The 22,603-nt window shown below is 50.4% G+C and overlaps 1 protein-coding gene across 2 annotated transcripts in view; it reads right to left on the reverse strand.

Moving 5' to 3' along the window:
* The window catches only part of LOC119162279 (nose resistant to fluoxetine protein 6), a 193,860-nt gene that overhangs the window by 124,933 nt on the left and 46,324 nt on the right, over positions 1-22,603 (reverse strand). For both annotated transcript variants that reach the window (XM_075878888.1, XM_075878889.1), the window contains exon 11: positions 18,059-18,181. In XM_075878888.1, coding sequence (XP_075735003.1) covers positions 18,059-18,181 — 123 coding nt within the window. The remainder of the gene's footprint in view (positions 1-18,058; positions 18,182-22,603) is intronic.

Consider the following 22,603-nt stretch of genomic DNA (forward strand, 5'->3'; position numbering starts at 1 on the left):
CACTTTCACTTGCTCCTGGCCCATCAGTGGGAAGCCCCGAATGCCTTCATGCGCAATAACACTTGTGATCAGCGGCTCGCACGACATGACAAAAAAGGTCGGGCCCAATGGGCATCCTTGCCATATGCCTCTGCTATACTTGAATGCCGGCGTTGCGACTCCGTTTATCACAACGGTGCAGGTTAGGTCCTCGTACAAAGATTTTGCCAGTTTTATAAAACTTGCCGGTAAGCCAAACTCCTGCATCACGTCGAAGAGGTAATGGTGTCGTACCCTGTCAAAAGCTTTAGCCTGGTCTACGGAAATGAAAACACCATGGAAACCTCTTGTCATCGCGTATTCGAAAGAGTCACGGATCACTGTGAGGTTCGCAAAAAGCGACCTTCCTGGAATCGCGCACGTTTGGTACGAGCTAATGATGTCCGGTAACAGGAGCTTGAGTCTGTTGTTCAGTATAGTGGCTACCAGCTTGTAATCGGTGTTCAAAAGCGTGATTGGACGCCACGCCGTGGGCTCGTTTGGTTGTGCCCCCTCTTTCTGTAGTAGGACAGTTTTACCAACTCCGAAGGAGTCGGGTTTCTTAAAGGACCTGAAGATTGCATTCAGCATCGCGAGCAAGGGTACTTCGAGAACTTCGAGAAAACTCACATAGAAGGCTGCAGTCAGACCATCAGCACCTGGGGCAGAATTGGGGGTCATGCTTCTTATGGCTTCGCGAAGCTCTTCAGCGCTAAGGGTTGCTGGCTCCTCCTCCTCCTTAATTCGTTGCAGATGTTTGCAAAGTTCTTTGACATGGTCGGGTCCCCGATTGGTGTCTATTGGTTCGGTGTCTTGGAACTGTATGCTGAAGTACTTTCTGAAGATGTTCTCAATTTCTGCTGGCTCTTCAGTTACAGAACCGTCTAAGCGCTTTGCCTCCGTAATTTGCAAACAGCCATTTCCACGTACTTCCCTCACATCAACTCCGGTCGCAATGCCCAACAGTCTATGCTCACTTCTAGGTCGCCTCATGGTATCTCTGAGGAGTTGGTTGTATTGCTCCTCGAGCGAGGTCAGGTACTCTGTTGTACATGAGGTCAACGTGTCGGCTGCCCTAATGATCTGCATTCGGCGAAGAAGTTCTTTCATCGTTTGTGTATGACGTCTTTTTCTGGCTTTGCCTTCTTTTTGTAACAGGGCCTTCCATTCTTCCTTAATTTTATCCCACAGAGGGGGGTAATATGTCCGGCATTTTCTACTGATGCGCTGATGGCAGCTTTCAAGTTTTCTATGCAAGTCTCATCTCTCAGCAGCTCAGCATCTATTCTCCAGCTATTGTTATCAAAGTGCGGGCCGGGGGATCCCTTTACCATCGTGACGAGCGGGGCGTCATCCGTCTTCTCTTTCAGGTTGGCCGGGAGCGCGAGTACTTCGCATTCTTCAACCAAAGGGAGGAGGAGGTCCGGAAAGTACATCCGGTCTATTCTACTTCCTGCTGATCTAGAGGTACGGGTTGCTACGAATCGGTCTTTATGGAGGTGTACCCATATGTCCGAGAGGTTTAGGTGCCGAAGGGTTTTCACCAACTCTTTTGCATTGTAGATTGATCTTCCTTGGCTTGGCCCCCTCACGTCCCGGTTAGAATCTACCACGCAATTAAAATCACCGACCAGTACGTGGAGAATGGGCTCTAGGAGGAGTTCGTGCATCTCTTGAAAGAAGTTATTCGTATCTTTTCTTGTCACGGGGGCATAGACGTTCACAATGCGTATCTTTTTGCCTTCGATGAAATTGTCAATCATTATGTACCGGCCATTCACCCCGAAAATGCAATAGGATTTTGATCGAAATTTGCTTGATACGAATATTACTCCGACCCCGCATGCTCTCGTGGTCGCCAGAGAGAAAAAGGCGTCGGTCTGATGATCTCGGCGGAAATTAACCACATCCAGCGGCGTTCGGAAATTCGCCTCTTGAATAAAGAGGAGGTCTATGTTCTGGTTCCTAGCGAAACCTAGGATCGCTGATTGTTTCGCCCTATCTCTAAACACTCGGATATTCCACGTAGCCAATTTCAAAAAGGCCATCAAAAACCTTAAAAAGAAGAAAACAAAATGCGGGAAGTATCGAGCTAGCAAGCAGCGTGGCCGTCATCCGCCGATTGGGCGCGATGCCAAGCGCTGGAGGGGAGAAGGAAAGAAAGGTGAGCGAATGCACCGAGCAAGATAGGCGACAGCCGCGTGCTGACAGAAAGGGGCGAGGAGGGTGCTGCACCAGAAGGAGAAGGGAAGGCAAGTGGGACGTAGTGCGGCCAGAGCGAATGAGAGTAAGGGAAAAGGGCCGTGAAGCCGACAGGGCAGGTGCGCCGCTTCAGTGACGTGCGTCTCGGGGCTTGGGGGGTGGTTCCCCTTTGCTTACACCGTCTTTCTCAAGCTTCTGAGCCTTAGCGTGTGGTGGAGCATCGCTATCACTGTTTTGACCTGCTGGCCCGGGTCTACGCTGCCGCGCCTCCTTGCTGGCTGCCTTCTCACCCAGATACCGCTTATCGTCATGAGGGCGTCTTCGTGAGCGCGAGCGAGCTCTCTGCTCTAGCCCAGTGGCCATGTGTCCAGTTTTCGCGTCCGATTTCCGGCTTGGGCGTGCCGAATGGGAGGCGGGGGAGGAAGTCGATGCAGCATGGTCGCATTCGCTGTCACCGGGTAGAAAGTAATACCCTTTACTTTTTATGGGGGCGTTGTCGCCGGCTGGGTCTCGGGTACCGGCCTCCAAGGCCAGGCTGGTCACTAGGGCCCGGACGTTGACGGGTGTGTGGGATACAGCGAGGAGAGCCTCTTCCTGCTCGTTGGACTCGGGGGTCGCTTCAGCCGCGGTCAGCGAATTCCCACAGTCATCCCGGCTCGCCGAGGGTGGAGGCGGCTTAGGGGGGGATGATTGCGACGAACCCGTCTCGATATCGCTCGACTTTGTTTCGGTCGACCTGGTGGTAGTCTCGTCAAAACTCCCGGGCCTCTCCCCCTCACTGGCGGACGGATCGCCCATGCCACTGCCTGAAGTCAGATCGGAAGTCGTGGTCCCCGGAAGGGGATCCCCCCTCGGTTGTGCGGGATGCGGACTTGGACGTAAGGACCTGCATACGCGACGAGTTGCTCGGGCAGAGGCGGGGCCGCTTGACTGAGAGTGTGACGAAGCGGATTCAGATAGCGAGGGGAAGCCGCGGGCGGCCGAAGCGTATGAGCGCTTACGAAAGCACTCGCGTGTTCCGTGGTGACCCCCGCAACGTTTACAGTCTGCCGAGCAGCCCTCAGTATCGTGGCCGAAGGTGCCGCACCGCTTACAGTACGCCGTGGTGCACGCAGTCGCCATATGCCCAACTTCACCTCAACGCACGCACACCCGGCGCATGTCTCTGTACTCGCACATGACTTTGTGCCCCGCAATAATGATGAAGTTGGGGACTGGGCGGCACATCTCAATTTTAACTACACGTACCCTGTTTAACTTGGTCTGGCGAGTGGCTAGGGTGGCGAACGTAATGCCCTTCACTTTACCAAACTGGGCTAAGGCGTTGCTAAGGGCCTCGTCTGATAGAAAAGCGGGGTAACGGTAAACGTTCACATATGTAACCGGCGGCCCGACGGCCTCTACTGGCACCCTCGCCCCGTTCACTTCAAATCCTTCCGCCACCATTAGCCTCGTCGCCTGGCCAGCATTGCGGGTGCATACAAGAAACTTTGCGCCCCCCATATGTTGCAGTACTAATACGCTGTCGTCACCAGCTGTCTCTTCAATTGCGTCAATTAACTCATCGACAGAGATATCGCCCTCGGGCGCGGAAAACATGAAACAATTCTCCCTCACCAGGAGCTCAAATGGCGTGGCCATTCTGGTGGGCGGACCCCGCAAGCCGCCGGTTGGGCGTGGCTTGTGGGTGACTTGTAACGTGCACTCGAGCTGCACTCTGGTAGGACGTGGCTCAGCCTAGGTGGGCGCCGCGCAGGTCTCGGTGGTACCAGGTGGACCGTAGGGGGACTCCGGGACGGCGGGTGTGAACCGGGGACCTTGCACCTCCTCCTGGCATGGGGTAGGCGGGCTTCAGGCAGCAAGGCCCGAGACCCAGGGGCGGTGGTCGCGCGTACAAGACGCCGGTGCCACGTAGACTTCTTTTGCAAACTTGAACCTCTGGGGTCGACGTCCGCGTGACGTGACCCCGGGTCTCGCACGAGGACTCGAGAAGAGACAGCTAGATCGGCGAACGGAGCGTCGGCCCTCGATCAACTACTGACAAGCGGCGAAGTGCGTCGGCATTTATACTCTTGCCATCGAATGTTCCAGCATTATTGCTGGCGGTGACGTAAATTCCGGAATAATCTCTACAGTTCACGGAGTGGGCGTGATCTTATCGAAATGATCTACTACAGTCCTGAAGCTTCTCGTAAACTGCAGGCACGGTTTGCGCTGAGATTGTGTAGTGTATTTGGGGCGATAAGAAAATTTGATGAGGAATGGAACGTCGCAATATATATATATATATATATATATATATATATATATTTATGTATATATATATATATATATATTGCTAGGGGCGCCACAAATGAACATATTAGGAAATATGGCGATGTTTAGTGCTAGATCGTGCAGACTGGGCTCCATATTGTATGCCTGCCTGTTTATCTAAAGTAAAATTATTTTTCAGACGACTTCTTCTTGTAACATTTTGGTGGACAGTTCGGGTCTTCTCACAGTCAACATCCACGACGATTCTACGCAGCGGACGTTCCTTGGCTGCCTGTGCGATGACTGATGAAGACGTGAACGACGATTCTTGGGAGACTACCCCAACCGTCCTTCGTTCAACTACGCAGCACCCAACTGCACCGCATCCAGCCGCTACTAACCGCACCGTCATCTTGACCCAAACGCATGACCCAGGCATCTTTTCGGGCAGTGACAGTACTGACGTGAAGGAATGGCTTCAGCTGTACGAACGGGTGAGCGCTCTGTAAAACTGGAATCCGATGCTCACGTTGGCCAATATTATTTTCTACCTTGATGGCACAGCTAAAGTTTGGTTTTCCAACCACGAAGAGGAAATCACGAATTGAGACATCTGCGAACAGAAACTCATCGATCTCTTCGGCAAGCCCATTGGGCGGCGTCCTGCTGCACAGAAAGACCTAGCTTGCCGACTCCAGTCCTGCACCGAGTCATACATTATATACATACAACATGTGCTCGCCCTCTGCCGGAAGGTTGACGACAAGATACCGGAATCTGAAAAAGTCGCGCACATCCTCAAAGGAATCGCCGATGACGCCTTCACACTTCTCGTGTTTCGAAACTCATCGACCATAGACGACGTTAATAATGAATGCCAACGCTTCGAAGACGCTAAACGTCGTCGTATCAATCCACACTTTTCACGTCTTCCCAACACGGCTGCAACATCTACCTGCGAGGATGCCCGTCTGCCACCAGCCTTCTGCTTCCGACAATATTGTGCGCATCGTGTGCCACGAAAATAAAGCAGCATCTCCCCTGTCTGACCAAGTCCGGGCCCCCGACTACCCTCGCGCCACGTTTTCTTTGATCAAGAGTGATGTGCGCCAGGAACTAGCCAACGCCGTACTTCAGACGCTATGCTCCGTTGACCAACCTGACTACCGACTGCCCAGTGCACTTAACATGTTTTGCGGACCGAGTACGCCGAGTTCCGGTAACCGCCCACGTTACCGGAACTCGGCAGAATGGCAAACTTCCGATGACAGCCCGATCTGCTTTAACTGTAGACGAGTCAGCCATAATTCACGTTATTGCCGCACTTCCTGGAATCGGCAGCCATGGTCGCATTATGCCAACACCCGACGCCCACCTGCTGGTTCTCGGATTCCGAACCACGTGGAACAAGACGATGCTTCGCCATTTAGGACCGGCCAACCGAACCGTTCCCCGCCGCCCTCTGTACGCATGTCCCGCTCAACTAACCAATGGCGCTCTCCCGCACCCTCCTACCACCAGCCCTCGGAAAACTGACGGGCGCAGCTCCTAGAAGTGAGCCTGCTTCGACGACCCGACCCGAAATTCTTATACACACGATATCCGCGCACAACAGCTATTAAAGTGAATGTTGACGGTACTTCTGTGGCAGCACTCATTGACACCGGCGCTCACATATGAGGCATGAACTCCATCCAGCCTTTGTGCTCGACTCAAGAAAGTGTTCACTCCTGCTCCAATCACTGTTGTCCGAGTCACTGATGGTGCAACACCAGCGGTCACTGAGATGAGTGCCACCCGCGTCACTGTTGCTGGACGTCATATCACACTCTAAGGCAAAAGTACTCGGAAAAGGAGTAACGGAGCCCAATAGGCGCACGCGATGAACGGATAGACCACTGAGGAGCAACCAAAAACGGAAGCGTGCCGCGTGCAAACCACTTAGTCTCCAAACACGCACCAAAAGGATTAACCACCCGGGAAATGCAGGCAGTGCACAAAGCGTTGCCAAGGTCACTACCATCCTCCTCCTCTCCTGGCTCAGTTTTTCCCCGTATTTTGCTGGCGACGGTTGGCGTTGCGTCGCGCTCGGAGTGCTCGACCATGGCCGCCTGGATTCTACCATCTAGAAATCATGACGTGGTGCTTACATGGACGCTTGGATGAGCGTGCGCTGCTGCTTTTACTTTTCGCCCCACCCATGAATTCTGGAGAAGGTCTTGACACGTCACCACGCCGCGCTGTAACACACGACAGCAACACTTGGGAAGGCCAATATGGTAGCCGAGAAGACAGCACGCCTATCGGATACATTACTTCAGTCCGACTCAGCGCAGAAATCAGCGCCGGATTCTTTCGCAAGTAGGTGATGCAAGTAGGTGATCCAGGGATTAATTCTACTCTACTTGTGGCCTGTGCGATACGGATCGTGCTTGCAGGCAACGGGCTTGGTCGTCTTGTATATCGCACGCACAAAATGCACCGTGAAGGTTAGCTTGACCGTCTGCAGTTCGCCTGTGCTTTGCGACCGCCAGGAAATTGGCCACCATTGCCGCTGGCCTCCCGTTCGCTCGCTCATCAAGTGCTCGCCTGTCTTCGCCGCCGCGATGAGCGGCGGGCTCACGATATAGGGCTGAGACATCGTCGCTGTGTTGGGAGTCGTCGAAAACGCCTTGCGGCTTCTCGTAACGAGCTTGCTTGTAGTATTTCGCGCGCTGTAAGTGCACCAGCACGGGCTGGCGGGGCTTACGCTAGCATCGGAACTCGGTGAAAATTGGTCGCCTTTCAGTTGACTTCCCCGTCAGTCGGTCGCAAGCAGCTCGGAGCCGTCCGTTGGTCGCGGCGGTGGACTCACGTTTACGCGCTGCACTTGCTCGAGTTTGTGGAAAAGGGCCGTATTACCGTCGATTTCTTCGGCGCTAGCTCCCAACCAGCTCGGCGCTGTTCGTAGTGGCGGCCAAGCGTACGCTTGCTTTCCTGTTCGAAGTAAGCTGGCGGCAGACACTCCGCGTGCAGCGCCGTGTTTGGTCTCGCGTTCGCTTGCTCGAGCTGAACGACGTCGCTCAATTAGAACTCACCGACTTGTTGGCGGCTCGGTGGTTCGCAGAGTTGTGGCTACGGCCGCCGCTCTTAAGCTGTTGCACTACGGGGATCGAAATAAGTCTTTAACGATGTGTGACATCACGGTGAAATTATTAGCATGTCAAATCTCACGTATGTTTTTATTTCACCTTGCACGTATTTCTCATATGCATTCATTTTCATCCTCTGTCACGTGTGACTCACTATTTTACATACTTGTGCAGCCGTGGGCCCACACTGTTCTGAAGGCTGTGTGCGCTGGCGTCTGCGATGCCTGTCATATATCTCTTTCGTCAGAGCAGCTTCAGAAGTGCTGTACGAGATGTGAAGGTAAAGTTATTTGTGTGTCATATTTTACATGCATGCTTTTGTATGAACGTGCACGTACTTGTCATATGCGTGCGTCTTCATCTTCTGTCACGCGTGTCTAACTATTTTTACAATCTTATTGAACGTACAGCCGCAGGAACACAACAGGCAGAAGGCTGCGTGCGCTGTCGTCTGCAATGCCTGTCATCTATCGCTTTCGTCGGAGGAGCTTCCAAAGGAGTGAACAAGATGTGACAACGAGACTGCACTTGTACCCTTTACCACGAATTCATTTAAAAGAATGGGTAAACTTTATGTGTATGTAGAAAAAAAATGTTTGAACTGGGGAGAAAAAGTTCACCCGATCGGATTATTTGAGTGGATCAATCGTTTGTCCGGCGAGGTGCAACTGTAAGGACTAACAGTTGTCCAGTAAGGTGTGAAGGTGGGTATTAACAGTTGCCCTAAAAGGTGCAAATGTGAGGAATAAATGTTAGTCCTTTGAGGTGATTTGTGGGACTAACGGTTACTCACTAGGGTGTAAACGTGAGGATTAAATGTTCATCCCTTGAACTCGCCTATGGGGACTGTTGGACCCGGTGTCGTTAGTCCTTAAAGGAATGAATGGTTCTGGCTGCCCCATTAGTCCCCAAAAAGACGAACCACACGCCTTTTTAGCACACTTTTGCCTTAGAGTGCACTATTCCTTTTTACGTACTGGACTACTGCCCACATGACATCATTTTGAGACTCGATTTTCTGTCGTAGCATACCGCCCTAATTGACTGCTCTGCTGGTGTTGCTCAGCTCATTTTACGCCACGCCGTTGACCCCCCTGATCCTGCGCCGCCAAAGCTATGCTCCATCGACTTTATTCGCATATCTTGTCGAGCTGTGACGTATATCGCCGTCTCTTCTGATCCACCTGTGGCTGACGTTGATTATGTCATTTCACCTAATCCTACAGTCCTGTGTTCGCTCAATGTGCGTTCCCCCACACCATCATCAAAATCAAGGACAACGTGGCATGTCTTCCCATTGTGAACTTGGACTTTGCTCTGAAGTGCTGCCACGAAGGATATCCCTTGCAACCCTTGCCCCGGCCGGCGACTTCGACATATCCGCCTTAGCAGAGAATACACCGTGGTCTGCCAGTATTCATTTGGGCAGTACACTAGACTGCATAACTAATATGATTGCCTCTGATCTCCCGGTCGACCATGTGTCTGCGATTCGTGGCCTTCTTGCGTCGTATCAAGACGTCTTTGATCTTTCTGACCAACCCCTAGGTCAAACGACCTTTATAAGGCATCGGATCAACACCGGCGATGCAAATACAGTACACCGGTGACCCTATTGGTTTCCTCAACCGAGCACCACGTGATCCAGCAAGAAGTCGACAAAATGCTTACCCGAGACATCATTGAACCGTCTTCAACTCCTAGGGCTTCGCCCGTTGTCCTTGTGAGAACGAAGGATAACAGCTGGCGCTTCTGTGTCGACTACAGAAATCTTAACAAAGTTTTAAAAAAAGACGTGTATTCTCTGCCACGAATAGATGACGCTCTTGACGGCCTTAGTGGAGTAAATTAGTTCTCTTCCATCGACCTTCGTTCCGCGTACTGGCAAATAATAATTGAAGATCTGGACCGTGAAAAGACAGCATTTATAGCTCCCCATGGGATATATCATTTCAAAGTAATGCCATTCGGCTTATGCATTGCCCCGGCTACATTCGAACGAAGGACGGACGCCCTTCTTCATGGTTTCAAGTGGTCAATCTGCTTATGTTACCTTGATGACGTCATTGTTTTTCGCCAACTTTTGAAACGCACCTGGAGCGTCTCTCAACAATTCTTTCAGTTTTCCGCAAAGCAGGGCTCACACTAAACTCGTCAAACTGTCGATTCGGCCGCCGGCAGCTCACTGTCTTTAGACACCTTGTCGATTCTTCTGGTGTCCGTCCCGATCCTGAGAAACTTAGCACCGTAGAGGATTTCTCTGTGATTTCTCTGTGACATCTGTGAACGACGTTGGAAGCTTTGTTGGCTTTTGATCTTACTTTCGTACATTTGTGCAGAATTTCGCTGACGTCGCACGCCCGCCCACTCACGGAACTACTAAAAAATGACGCTTTGGTGTGGGGACCTGAACAAATCAGAGCGTTCGTTGAACTGACGACCAGACTTACAATGCCACCGATTCTCGGCCACCTTGGCATGTGCGCTCCAGTGGAAGTGCGTACCGTCGCCAGTGGCCACGGAATCGGAGCCATTTCGGCACAACGACCGCACGGCTGTGAGCACATTACTGCATACGCTAGCCGTCTTTTCCCGCCAGAAGAACCAAATTATTCCATCACGGAACACGACTGCCTCCCACTCATCTGGGCAGTGGCTAAATTTCGGCCTTATTTGTATGGACGCCCGTTCTCAGTTGTCAGTGATCATCACACCTTATGCTGGTTGTCGTCCTTAAAAGATCCTAATGGACGTCTAGGCTGGTGGGCTCTACGGCTATAGCAATATTCCTCACGGTTTTCTACAAATCAGGCAGCACCCACGAGGACGCTGATTGCTTGTCGCGTCATCCAATAGACCCAGAAGACCTTTCTGAGAGCGACGAGTCAACTTACGTTTTGGCACTTTCCGCGTCCAGCAACATCGGAGATAAGCAATGCCGTGATCCTCACCTCAGAGATATAATCCTTCGGCTCGGTGGTCCCACAACTCCTCCGCCTCTCCATATGTTTCTGCTCCAAGATGGCGTAATATATCACTACAGCATGCATCCTGACTGACCTGAGCTGCTGTTAGTCATACCACAACATATTCGTCAGACTGCCCTTGCACAGTTGCAAGATATTCCGACAGCCGGTCACCTGGGAATTTCAAGAACTTATGACTGCGTTTGACGTTGCTTTTTTTGGTCCGGTATTTACTGATCCGTCTGCCGTTACGTTGCCTCATGCAAATCCTGTCAACACCACAAAAAAAACCAGCAACCCTTCCAGCGGAACGCCTTCAGCCCATTCAGGTCCCATCCGAACCATCTTACAGGGTAGGTCTTGACTTACTAGTACCGTTGCCTTTATCGGCCAGCGGAAACAAGTGGATAGCAGTCGCCACGGATTACACCACTCGATATCCACTCGGTATCACGCGGGCTGTTCCTAACAGTTGTGCGACCGACGTCACTGACTTCCTCGTAGAAGACGTCATAGTACACCACGGCGCTCCTCGGCGCTCTACATATTACACTCTTGCGCTACAAAGCACAAGTTAACAACGGCGTATGACCTTCAAACCAATGGGCTCATAGAGCGGCTAAATAGAACTATCACGGACATGCTCCCCATGTACGTTTCTCCCGACCATCGTGACAGGGACTTCACCCTCCAAATTTGGACATTTGCCTTTAATACGTCTGGGCATGGTACTGCGGGTTCCTCGCCCTTTTTTCCTCCTGTACGAAGGAGAACCCACGTTGCCTTTTGACACGCTCCTTTCTGCCCTTAGCCACACGCCAGAATATGCCCTAGATGTGATCTCTAGAGCTCTAGATGCACGTGAGATTGCTCGCCTGCGTCTGGGCAATTCGCAGAAACGACAATGACTGGTCTACAACGCGTGCCATCCTGATGTCCACTTCAGTCGTGGAGACACAGTCCTTCTGGGGATGCTGTCACGGCGAGTTGACCAGTTCGAAAAGTTGACCTCACCGTACTCGGGTCCGTACCGTGTGGTGCGCCAAGTCACCGACGTGACATATAAAATTGAACCTCTTGACGCCACCAGCGCGCGATCGTGTTCTGACGTTGTTCACGTCACACCAGTGAAGCGATATTACTCGGACAAACCAAGCATCAAGACGGTGCCCTCACTGCCGGTGGTGATGCTACGGGGCGCCACAAAGAAGTATAATAGGAAAGAGAACGATGTTTAGTGTGAGCTCGTGCAGACTGGCTCGATATTGTATGCCTGTTGCCTGCCTGTTGTATGCCTGTTGTATGCCGATATTGCTTGCCTGTTTATTTAAAGTAGAAGTGTTATATATATATATATATATATATATATGTATATATATATATATATATATATATATATATATACATATATATATATATTGTTATGGCGTTTATTAGCCGGCACACAGCGAGTCTACACAATGGCGACAGTAACGGCCAAAACACGGGGTCTCCGCGCGAGCGGCGTTCTCTTTGGGCAGACCCACTAGAAAGCACATAAGAGTTCGACCCACTTCAGTGTTCGGCGGCTTCTGTACAATTACCCCGGGGTCGAAGAGGGAGCCGCCTGGCGACCTAACAGCTTGTCACTACGAGCGGGTCATAGTAAGCCTTCAGACGCTCCACGTTGACTATGTCGCGCCCGCGGCGGCGCATGTCCGAAGATTGTTCAATTGGCTCGATAAGATAGTTGACCGGAGATGTGCGCTCGATCACACGGTAGGGACCTTCATATTTCGGGAGTAGTTTGGAAGAAAGGCCAGCTACAGAGGTCGGGATTGAGAGCCATACAAGGGAACCAGGAAGGAAGGTGGGCTCAGAAGTGGCGGAGCCATCACGAATACTCTTCTGCCGCTCTTGCTCATGCGTCGTAAAAGTCTTGGAAAGCTCGCGACACTCTTCAGCAAGCCTGGCGGTCTCGGAAATAGGTGTACACTCAGATGGATTCGGCGTGTACGGGAGTATCGTGTCGATGGTGTGTGACGGGTGCCTTCCGTACAGCAAAAAGAAAGGTGAAAAACCAGTCGTGCTCTGAGGGGCGGTGTTGTAGGCGTAAGTGACGAAGGGCAGTATGGTATCCCAATTCGTGTGGTTGGCGGCGACGTACATCGACAGCATGTCGCCGAGGGTGCGGTTAAAGCGTTCGGTCAGACCATTCGTCTGCGGGTGGTAAGCAGTAGTTTTGCGATGGACAGAATGGCACTCAGTGAGAATGGCATCGACGACTTCTGACAAGAAGACACGGCCTCGATCGCTGAGAAGCTCCTGGGGTGGACCATGGCGCAATATAAATCGATGTAGTAGGAAGGACGCAACATCACGCGCAGTAGCCGCAGGGAGAGCGGCGGTTTCGGCGTATCGCGTTAAATGATCTACGGCGACGATGGCCCAGCGGTTGCCAGTGGACGTCAGAGGAAGTGGTCCGTACAAATCGATACCTATGCGCCCAAACGGACGGTCAGGGCAAGGTAGCGGTTGCAGACCGGCTGGTGACATGTGTGCGGACGGTTTGCGGCGTTGGCAAGTGAGACAGGAGCGAACGAACTGCTGGACGTAGCGGTACATCCCGCGCCAGAAGTAGCGTTGTCTAATGCGATGGTAGGTTTTGAATACCCCAGAGTGCGCGCACTGTGGATCAGAATGGAAGGATTCACATATCTCCGACCGCAGACTGCGGGGTATCACGAGTAGCCACTGCCGGCCATCGGCGTCGTAATTGCGTCGGTGTAGGAGGCCGTCACGAATGGCGAAATGGTGAGCTCGACGACGCAAGGCACGCGTGGATGGCGTTGCGGACGGATCAGAGAGCAAGTCGATCAGTTGGGCGATCCAATTATCCTTTCGCTGTTCGGTAGCGATGATGTCAACATCAATGGCAGAAACAACAACCGAGGATACTGAGCAGAGCACGTTAGCTTCAGGCAGAGGGGAGCGCGAGAGGGCGTCGGCGTCAGCATGCTGGCGTCCGTTGCGGTAGAGGACGCGGATGTCGTAGTCTTGTAAGCGAAGAGCCCAACGGGCGAGGCGGCCTGAGGGATCCTTGAATGATGACAGCCAGCATAGTGCATGATGGTCAGTGACGACATCGAATGGGCGACCATACAAATAAGGTCGAAACTTTGTAAGAGCCCAGACGATTGCCAGGCACTCTTTTTCCGTGACGGTGTAGTTTGTCTCGGCTCTTGTGAGCGTACGGCTTGCATATGCCACAACATAATCAGGGAACCCGGGTTTGCGCTGCGCCAGGACAGCGCCGAGGCCTACACCACTGGCGTCCGTGTGCACTTCTGTTGGGGCCGTAGGGTCATAGTGGCGGAGAATGGGAGGAGACGTCAACAAGTGGCGGAGCTTGAAGAACGCGTTGTCGCACTCTGACGACCACGAATTGAGGGGCCCGTTACTTCCGAGGAGCTTCGTCAGCGGTGATATAATCGTGGCGAAGTTTCGTATAAAGCGTCGGAAGTATGAGCACAGGCCCACGAAACTACGCAGTTCTTTGACGGACGCAGGTTTTGGGAATTCGGCCACGGCCCGAAGCTTGGCTGGGTCAGGAAGAATGCCATCCTTGGACACGACGTACCCCAGGATGGTGAGTTGGCGTGCTGCAAAGCGGCACTTCTTCAGATTTAGTTGCAAGCCGGCATTGCTCACACGTGCGAAAACTTCTTTTAGACGTTGGAGATGGGTGGAGAAATCTGGAGCGAAGACAACAACGTCATCGAGGTAACACAAGCACGTGTGCCATTTCAAGTTGCGCAGTACGGTGTCCATCATGCGCTCAAATGTCGCAGGTGCATTACACAGACCAAACGGCATGACGTTGAATTCGTACAAGCCGTCGGGTGTGATGAAGGCAGTCTTCGGTCGAGCGTCATCAGCCAGGGGTACTTGCCAGTACCCCGAGCGCAGATCGAGAGAAGAAAAAAATTTGGCTCCGTGAAGGCTGTCAATTGCGTCGTCGATGCGCGGCAGTGGGTAGACATCCTTGCGAGTGATCTTATTGAGCCGTCTGTAGTCCACACAGAACCGCACAGAACCATCTTTCTTCGCAACAAGAACAACAGGAGACGCCCATGGACTGTCCGAGGGCCGAATGACGTCGCGTCGGAGCATATCGTCAACCTGCTCGTTAATTTGCCGGCGTTCAGCAGGCGACACGCGGTATGGACGTTGCCGTAATGGTGGATGGGCACCAGTGTCAATACGATGCGTAACAGTGGACGCGCGACCGAGAGAACTTCGCCCGACATCGAAAGAAGAACGGCATTCTTGCAACAGGTCTAGAAGCTGGGAACGCTGCACTGACGTAAGGTTGTCATCAATGAATGGGCCAAATACATCAGGAGATGATGGGTCAGAAGTAGAAACAGCACTGATGGTACGTGAATCGGGACAACGCGAGTCTTCGGGTACGTCCAGGACTTGTGCGTCGTCGACTGCTTCCACTCTGCCGAGACATTCCCCTTGAACCAAGGTAACAGTGTACGGGGATGGGTTGGTCACAAAAATAGCGGCGTTGCCTTGGGTGATTTGCACGGTCGCGAAAGGTACTAGCAACCCTTTCCTCCTGGAAGCACGGTAGGATGGCGAAACAAGTGCAATTGTGTCGGAGAGACCGGTGCAGTAGACCGATACGCCCATCGTCGAGCTTGGAGGCACTATAGTATCGTCTTTCACAAGAATCTTGTTCAGTGTCGAGGGACCGTCTTCTGGCGTCAAATGCGAGAAGGGCGAGAGTTCAATTTCGGCGGCGGCACAATGAATGACGGCGTCGTTGCGGGAGAGAAAATCCCATCCCAAGATGACGTCATGAGAGCATGCAGGAATGATGATGAATTGGGCGACATACAGAACGTCCTGAACGACAACGCGAGCTGTGCAGCCTGCTGTAGGATTAATACGATGTGAGCTAGCGGTACGAAGGGACAGTCCAGAAATCGGCGTCGTCACTTTTCGAAGCAAGCGGCAAAGGTTTTCGCTCATAACTGATACCGCAGCTCCAGTGTCAATAAGAGCAGATGCATGAACACCGTCCACAAGCACGTCAATGACATTAGATGGGCGGCTCTGAGGGCTTTCACAATGCGATAGCGTCGCAGTCCTTGCCTCTGGGACTGCGACGACTAGTTTTCCCGCTCATGAGCAGAAGAACTTGGCCGCATGGGGGACAGAGACCGACGTCGTGGAGACGGCGACCTTCGAGCAGACGGACCTGGGCGAGACGACAGTGGCACAGACGGCAGTTCCTCGTTATACGAACGGCTAAGGTGGCCAGCAACAGGAGAAGTGGGAGCCGGCTGTAGTCGAGAGCAATAACGGGCTACGTGACCGGCGTAACCGCAAGCAAAGCAGATGGGCCGGTTGTCGGGTGTGCGCCATCGGTTTGCCGGGGTGGGTCTCGCCAGGAACGGTGTCTGGAAAGGCTGCATGGTGGGCTGAAAATGAGGCTGAGGGGTTGCGCCAACATATGCAGCCGGCATACCCGCTGCAAAGGACGGAGGTCGTGCGGCAGCTTCGGCGTAGGTCACTGGTGCAGGTGCTTGAACGACTGGAGGTGGCCTTGCGACCACTTGGGCGTAACTTGGGGGTGCAGGGGCCGGAAGTTGTTGTGGGTGGTACGCAGGCATGACCTCCGCTATTTCCTGCTCAATCGCTCGGCGGATGGGTGGAAGAATGGTAGGGGCCGATTGTTGAGCAGCCGATGGGTGGGCAAAGGGCAGGAGAGAGAACTGCCGCGCGATTTCCTCACGTATGAAGGACTTGAGATCTGCCAGCAGTGCCACCTGATCACAGCTCGCTTCCAAGCCTGCAAGCCCTGCATCTCGTGATGTGGAGCGACGGGTCATCGAACGCTGCCGGCGGAGCTCCTCCTAGCTCTGGCACAGCCTGATGACCTCAGCTACTGTGCCTGGGTTTTTGGCAAGCAGCATTGTGAAGGCATCATCGTCAATGCCCTTCATGACGTTCCGGATCTTGTCTGATTCGGACATGCTGTCGTTCGACTTCTTGCACAAATCCAGGACATCTTCAATGTAACTGGTGAATGACTCACCGGCCTGCTGAGCGCGTTCGCGTAAGCGCTGCTCGGCTTGCAGCGTGCGAACGGCAGGGCGGCCAAAAACGTTGGTGATAGCAGTCTTGAAACCGGACCAGGTTGCAAACTCGGACGCGTGGTTGGTGTACCACAAACTTGCAACGCCCGCAAGGTAGAACACCAAGTTTGTCAACTTGCCGTCCTCGTCCCATTTGTTGGGGACGCTTACGCGCTCGTAAATGGCGAGCCAGTCCTCCACGTCAGTGCCATCGGCGCCCGTGAAGATGGGTGGATCGCGGATCCTGGGGACACCGGGACATGGGGGTGGCATGGGAGGAGGCGTTTGCTGAGAGGCGTCGTGGGACATTGTAGATTGCAGCGTACGTGAGCGTAGTTCCAAGGGCATCGAAGGGGATCGTAGCACTCTCCACCAATTTGTTATGGCGTTTATTAGCCGGCACACAGCGAGTCTACACAATGGCGACAGTAACGGCCAAAACACGGGGTCTCCGCGCGAGCGGCGTTCTCTTTGGGCAGACCCACTAGAAAGCACATAAGAGTTCGACCCACTTCGGTGTTCGGCGGCTTCTGTACAATATATATATATATATATATATGTCCTTATTATCTCGTGCTATCTTCTTATTTGGTGCGTCAATGTTGCGCTTATCCACAGAAGGAGATATTGCACTCGCATTACTGTTATTCGGCAGATCATGGACGCGAACTAGATTCGCGTTAACTCGGTTTCGCGTTAACATTTCATTGTACTTAGTGTTTACATTATATGACGTATTATGCCAAGTGATACTACGTACAATTTATACTTAAAAGATATTGGAAGTTTTCTTGTGCCAATTTAAGCGCGGACTAATTGCCGTAACTTTTGTGGAAGACAGAGAACATGAAGAGGGGGGACGCGTTTGACAAAAGAATTACCGAATCAGACACACTCTTATTACTATAATTGTGCCAGTTCCTAGCCCATGTTATTTTTTCTATATATTCGATTGCCTTTGCTTTGTAAGGATGTTTTATTTCCACATTTGTTGAGCTGTATCCACCGGAATAACAGTAAAGTCATCATAGTGGGTATGAGTCACCAATAGAAAAATACACTGCGGACTGTACGCTGTAGACAGTCTTGTTCTCAGTGTCGATTCAATTTCACGTACTGGTCGGTGTAGACACAGACTAATTAAGGGCCAGATTCAAGCTTACAGACACTTTGTTAGCAAATAAACTGTATAGTGCGCAAGAAACAAAGAAATTACAATTGTGGGAAACCATCATTGGGGGAAACTATCACCCCTTGTTCTGACAACGCGCGTCGTTACCGGAATATTGTCACCTGTCCAAGAGACATCCATGGTGGCAGCGTCCTATAAGCGAGATAAATGAATGGCACTCACCTCATGTCATTGGACCCGCTCGTGAAAGCGTAGAACAGGTCCCACGAGTAGACCTGAACGCAAGTCATAAGGCAGAACACAGTGGCCGTTAGAGCTCCGGTGATGGTGGCCGCTGTCGGATGCCTGTAGAGAACAGTGAATGTGTTGCCCTAAAAGGTTAACGTGTATGTTGTGGCACGTTTGGAGATGAAAAGTGCACCTCAAATTTTCAAAACGAATGCCAAAATTTTGCAAACGGCTCTTGCGAGATACGAAAAGAACGATAAAGTATGTCAAAACAAACGCCGGAGCACAACTAAGAATTAAACTTATGTTGTGTAGAGAAAGTATATTATACAGGAGGATCCCGTCTGCCCGAAATCTCCCTGCAGTGTCGTAATTTCAAAGTGCACTTTGTTTTTAAAGAAATAATGAGCAGTGCAGATACGGGACGAAGCAAATGAAACACACGTGGATAGGCACTGACGGCCAACTGGGGATTTATTCAAAGAAACCATCATAGACACATGAAAAAGAACAAGATGTGAACATAGAATATGCAAAACTTTCAATCATGAAAGTTTCATCAGGTATAGCGGATTTCAATGTCTAATAAGTCAAGACTGTTCTGTTTTAACTGTATTGCTGTGGAGAGGTTGAGGTGCCTATTGCCTCGGCTACTCCATATAACAAAGTTCTGCAGCGAAAAATAAAATAGTAATACAGAACGGTACCTAAAACTTAACAATACGGAAAAGAAAAAAACATAATAGCACACTGAAACCAGTTCAAATATCATACCAATACACAGTTTTCTTCACGCAGTTCACACAGTCATACACTACTTACACGCACACCTTACTAATCTAATGTCAGTGCATACATGACCACATTTTATATAATACCCATCTCTGGCTGTCAGTCATGGGCGCTTGTCCAGTCCGGTCTCCACTTAAAAGTCTGTCAGGAAGATTATTGCCTTTTTCTGGAGATGCATCTGAGGCCATGGTCCAAGTAGTTTCTTCATTGTGAGGGGCCATCTGTCCAAACTTTCTAATTTGTTTTTCAATTTTTCTCTTTCATTCGCGTATTTAACGCACTCCAAAAGAATATGGCGAACATTTTCTTCTGCATGACCACAATGGCATTCCGGTGAGTTGGATCGATGTATCTTGTGCAGGAAGCTGTTTGTGTATGCTACTTCCAATCTAAGTTGGTGGATCAATGTCTCTAGGTGTCGTGGGAGGTCTGTCGCTATGGAAAATTTTCTGTGTGGATCAACTTCATGAGGTACCGTTTCCTTTGATTTAGGGCTCTCAAACCACTTCTCCCTCGAACAATGGTTAGGTCCTTGCGATATAAAATGTCGAATATCTACCCCAGACATAGGGATTGCGCAATCCCGTCCTTCCTTCAATGCTTTTTTCGCGGGACTATCAGCATCTTCATTTCCCTTTATTCCAATGTGGCTGGGTATCCATTGGAATACAATGTTGTGACCCTGCGATGAGTCATAATCCACAGTTTCTGCGATACATTGTGCTATTTTGCCATTTTTGTAAGGTGATCTCACATTTCTGATTAGCTGAAGAGCAGGTTTGCTATCAGTGCATATCACCCATTTTCGTGGCTCAGGATTCTCGCAGATAAGCTTAACTGCTTCAGAGATAGCCACCAATTCTGCTGTCGTTGATGAAGATTTGTGCGATAATTTTTACATCTTTTTCTGAATTTTAGGTATAAAGATTGCACAGGCTGACGCTTCTTCTGTGCATGATCCGTCTGTATATATCTTCGTTTTTTTCATTATGCATTACATGAAGCTGATGAAGTACCAACTGTGCGGCTACTAGAGGTGCCATGTCTGCTTTCTTTTCTACGCCGTCTATTTCACGGATAACGTTGAGAAGTGGCAGCGTCCAAGGTGGTTTTGAAGGTTTCCATTGTGTAAATTCTGGTACTACTGCTTGAAATGATGATATAGTATCCTGTAGTCTCGTTGCCATCCTTTCTGTTAGTGCACCAGATAAAAAATGACTTTCATGTTACGTGAAAATTCTAAATAAATTTCGAGATGTTTCTTTAGTTCGGAGTACTGCCAAAGGTGGCTTTCGAGCCTCCGCATACACTAAAGTACTGGAAGTTGACCGTGGTAAACCCAGACATACCCTCAAGCTCCTTGCCAATAACAAGTGAAGTCTCCTTTCGGTGGAGGCTGGGAGTCCGTGCAGCAGAGGCAGTGAGTAAGTTACGATGGGGCGTATCCAGGCAACATGTAGGGCTAATAATGACTCGGTAGTACCACCCCTTTGGCCCCGCAGAGATGCTGGAGGATTCGAATGGCCTGATTCACTTTTTGTTCCAGGGACTGGACATGAGGCGACCATGTTAGTCTCCGGTCTAAAATGACTTCCAAGAATTTATGAGTTTTAACCATTTCAATAGGCTGATTTTGCAGAATAATCTGGAAATTTTCAGGTCTTTTTAATGTAAACAGAAAGAAGTGTGGCTGTTTTAACCAGACTCTGTGCCATACCTCTTTTTTTAGAAAACGGTCTACATAATCCAATCCTTCTTGTAGAGTTTGTTGTACACCCAAAAACGATGGACCAGACGTCCATATACTTATATCATCAGCATATACTGAACATCTGATGTTAGGTGGAAGATTATATGGGAGCTGCGCCATGACTGCAATAAAGAGAGTAGGGCTTAGCACGCTGCCCTGTGGCACTCCTTGGTTGACGACATGTTCGGACGTTGGGCCCTCCTGCGTAACTTCAAAAATTTTCCCGTGCTTCAGGAAGTCAGCGATCTAACGCAGTATCTTGCCCTTGAAGCCCTGTAACGCCAGGCCTTCCAGAACGTGAACGTGACTCACTGTGTTGTATGCTCGGTGGACATCAAGGAATACAGCGACAGTAATATTTCCTTGCGTTCGTTGGTTTTCCACATCTGTGACCAAATGCAGAATGCTGTCCATTGTGCATCTTTCTCTTCTGAAGCCGGCTATGCTTTCTGGTAGTAGTTTTTTTTATGTCTTGCCACCATAAAATTCGTTCATTGATAACTTTTTCCATCAGTTTTGAAAAACAACTTGTCAAACTAACCGGCCTAAACGAGTCCAACTGCATAGGGCTCTTCCCTGGCTTTAGCAACGGTACTACTTTTGATATCTTCCAACTTTCCGGAACTTTTTCTTCTTGCCAACTTTTATTATCGATGCCAACAGGTGTAATTTTCCTTTTTTGCATAAGTTAGCAAAAGCAGCGTATGTAACTCCATCTGTTCTTGGTGAACTTGTTCGTTTTACTGAAGACAGCACATATTGGAGCTCCTCTGGTGTGAAGCTGTCATCCAGATTTGTGGAACTGATCGCAGAGAACTCTGTTACAACCGCCGAAGCTGATTCTGCTAAGGATTTATATTCGCTAGTTTGGGTGGTCTCTCTGTTTCTCAGTATAAGATCGCAAAATTCTTCGGCAATCACACGTTCGCTAAATCCTCGAGACAGCGCTAGAGCCTGTAGTGGTCTCGAGTGGACTACTGGCTGTCGGAGGGCGTGTACCATGTTCCACAGTTGAGGCGCCGAGGTAAATAGAGAAAGTGAGGCACATAAATCTTGCCACCTTTTGGTTGAAAGCTTCTGCAGTTGGTTATGCATTGCAGAATGTACTTTCTGTGCAACCTTGAAATCTTCTAAATTACCCGACCTGCGATATCTTCTTTCAGATCGGCGTCGTATTGCCTGAAGCCTCTCATACTCATAGGTCAAGACGTGGTACGCTGGTACACATGTCCCCCTTTTCGCCTATAACATAGGCCTCAAATACTTCTCTAGCACGCCTGTCACGATATATCGTTTAAAAAGGGTATCGTAAGACAGGCTGGTGGTGCATCTGTGATTGGTGCAATTTGCCGCGAAATAACTTACAACGCTATTTTTTATTAGCATGTTCTCACAACTAATCATTCATGCACCACCCACTCTTTCCCACGTACACGCTTCTTGCTATCTTGCAATCCAGGTCAGTTCAGCGCTACCTTGAGTGTCATAAAAATTACCAACTCGCTCAGTTTGCTGTCATCATTTGAGTAATGAATAGAACCTGGGCTTCTGGACAGTGCTCGGGGAACGAGCAGAAAATACCAACTGCCTCCTTTCGTCCCTTCTCCTAAAATGCAAAGCATATTTATGGGCGTCTGTCAGTAAAGCAACTCATTTTTCTGACATTGTCTAGACGCCCATTAAATATCACATTGTGGAAACTCATATATTCTTGTGTTAAAGAATAGGCTGGCATGGGTCACGATAGCAGGGTCATATTACGACTGGCACTAGGCTCGTAGTGAACAGTCGCACATCGAGACAGAGCATCCATATATCATAAATTGAATAGGTGCCCGAGCAAATTTCGAAATATTGGCTTCCTCTTCAATTGGCTTGAAGCCAGGTGACTTCCCTTTCTTCCCCCACCACTTTTTGGCTTTATTTACATTAATGACACACCTGCTTTCAAAATTTCAAAAAATGGCAATACTGTTATAAAGAGCTAACAGCAAAGT

This window comes from Rhipicephalus microplus, chromosome X, assembly GCF_043290135.1.
Source record: "Rhipicephalus microplus isolate Deutch F79 chromosome X, USDA_Rmic, whole genome shotgun sequence".
In the NCBI taxonomy this organism is placed as follows: domain Eukaryota; kingdom Metazoa; phylum Arthropoda; class Arachnida; order Ixodida; family Ixodidae; genus Rhipicephalus; species Rhipicephalus microplus.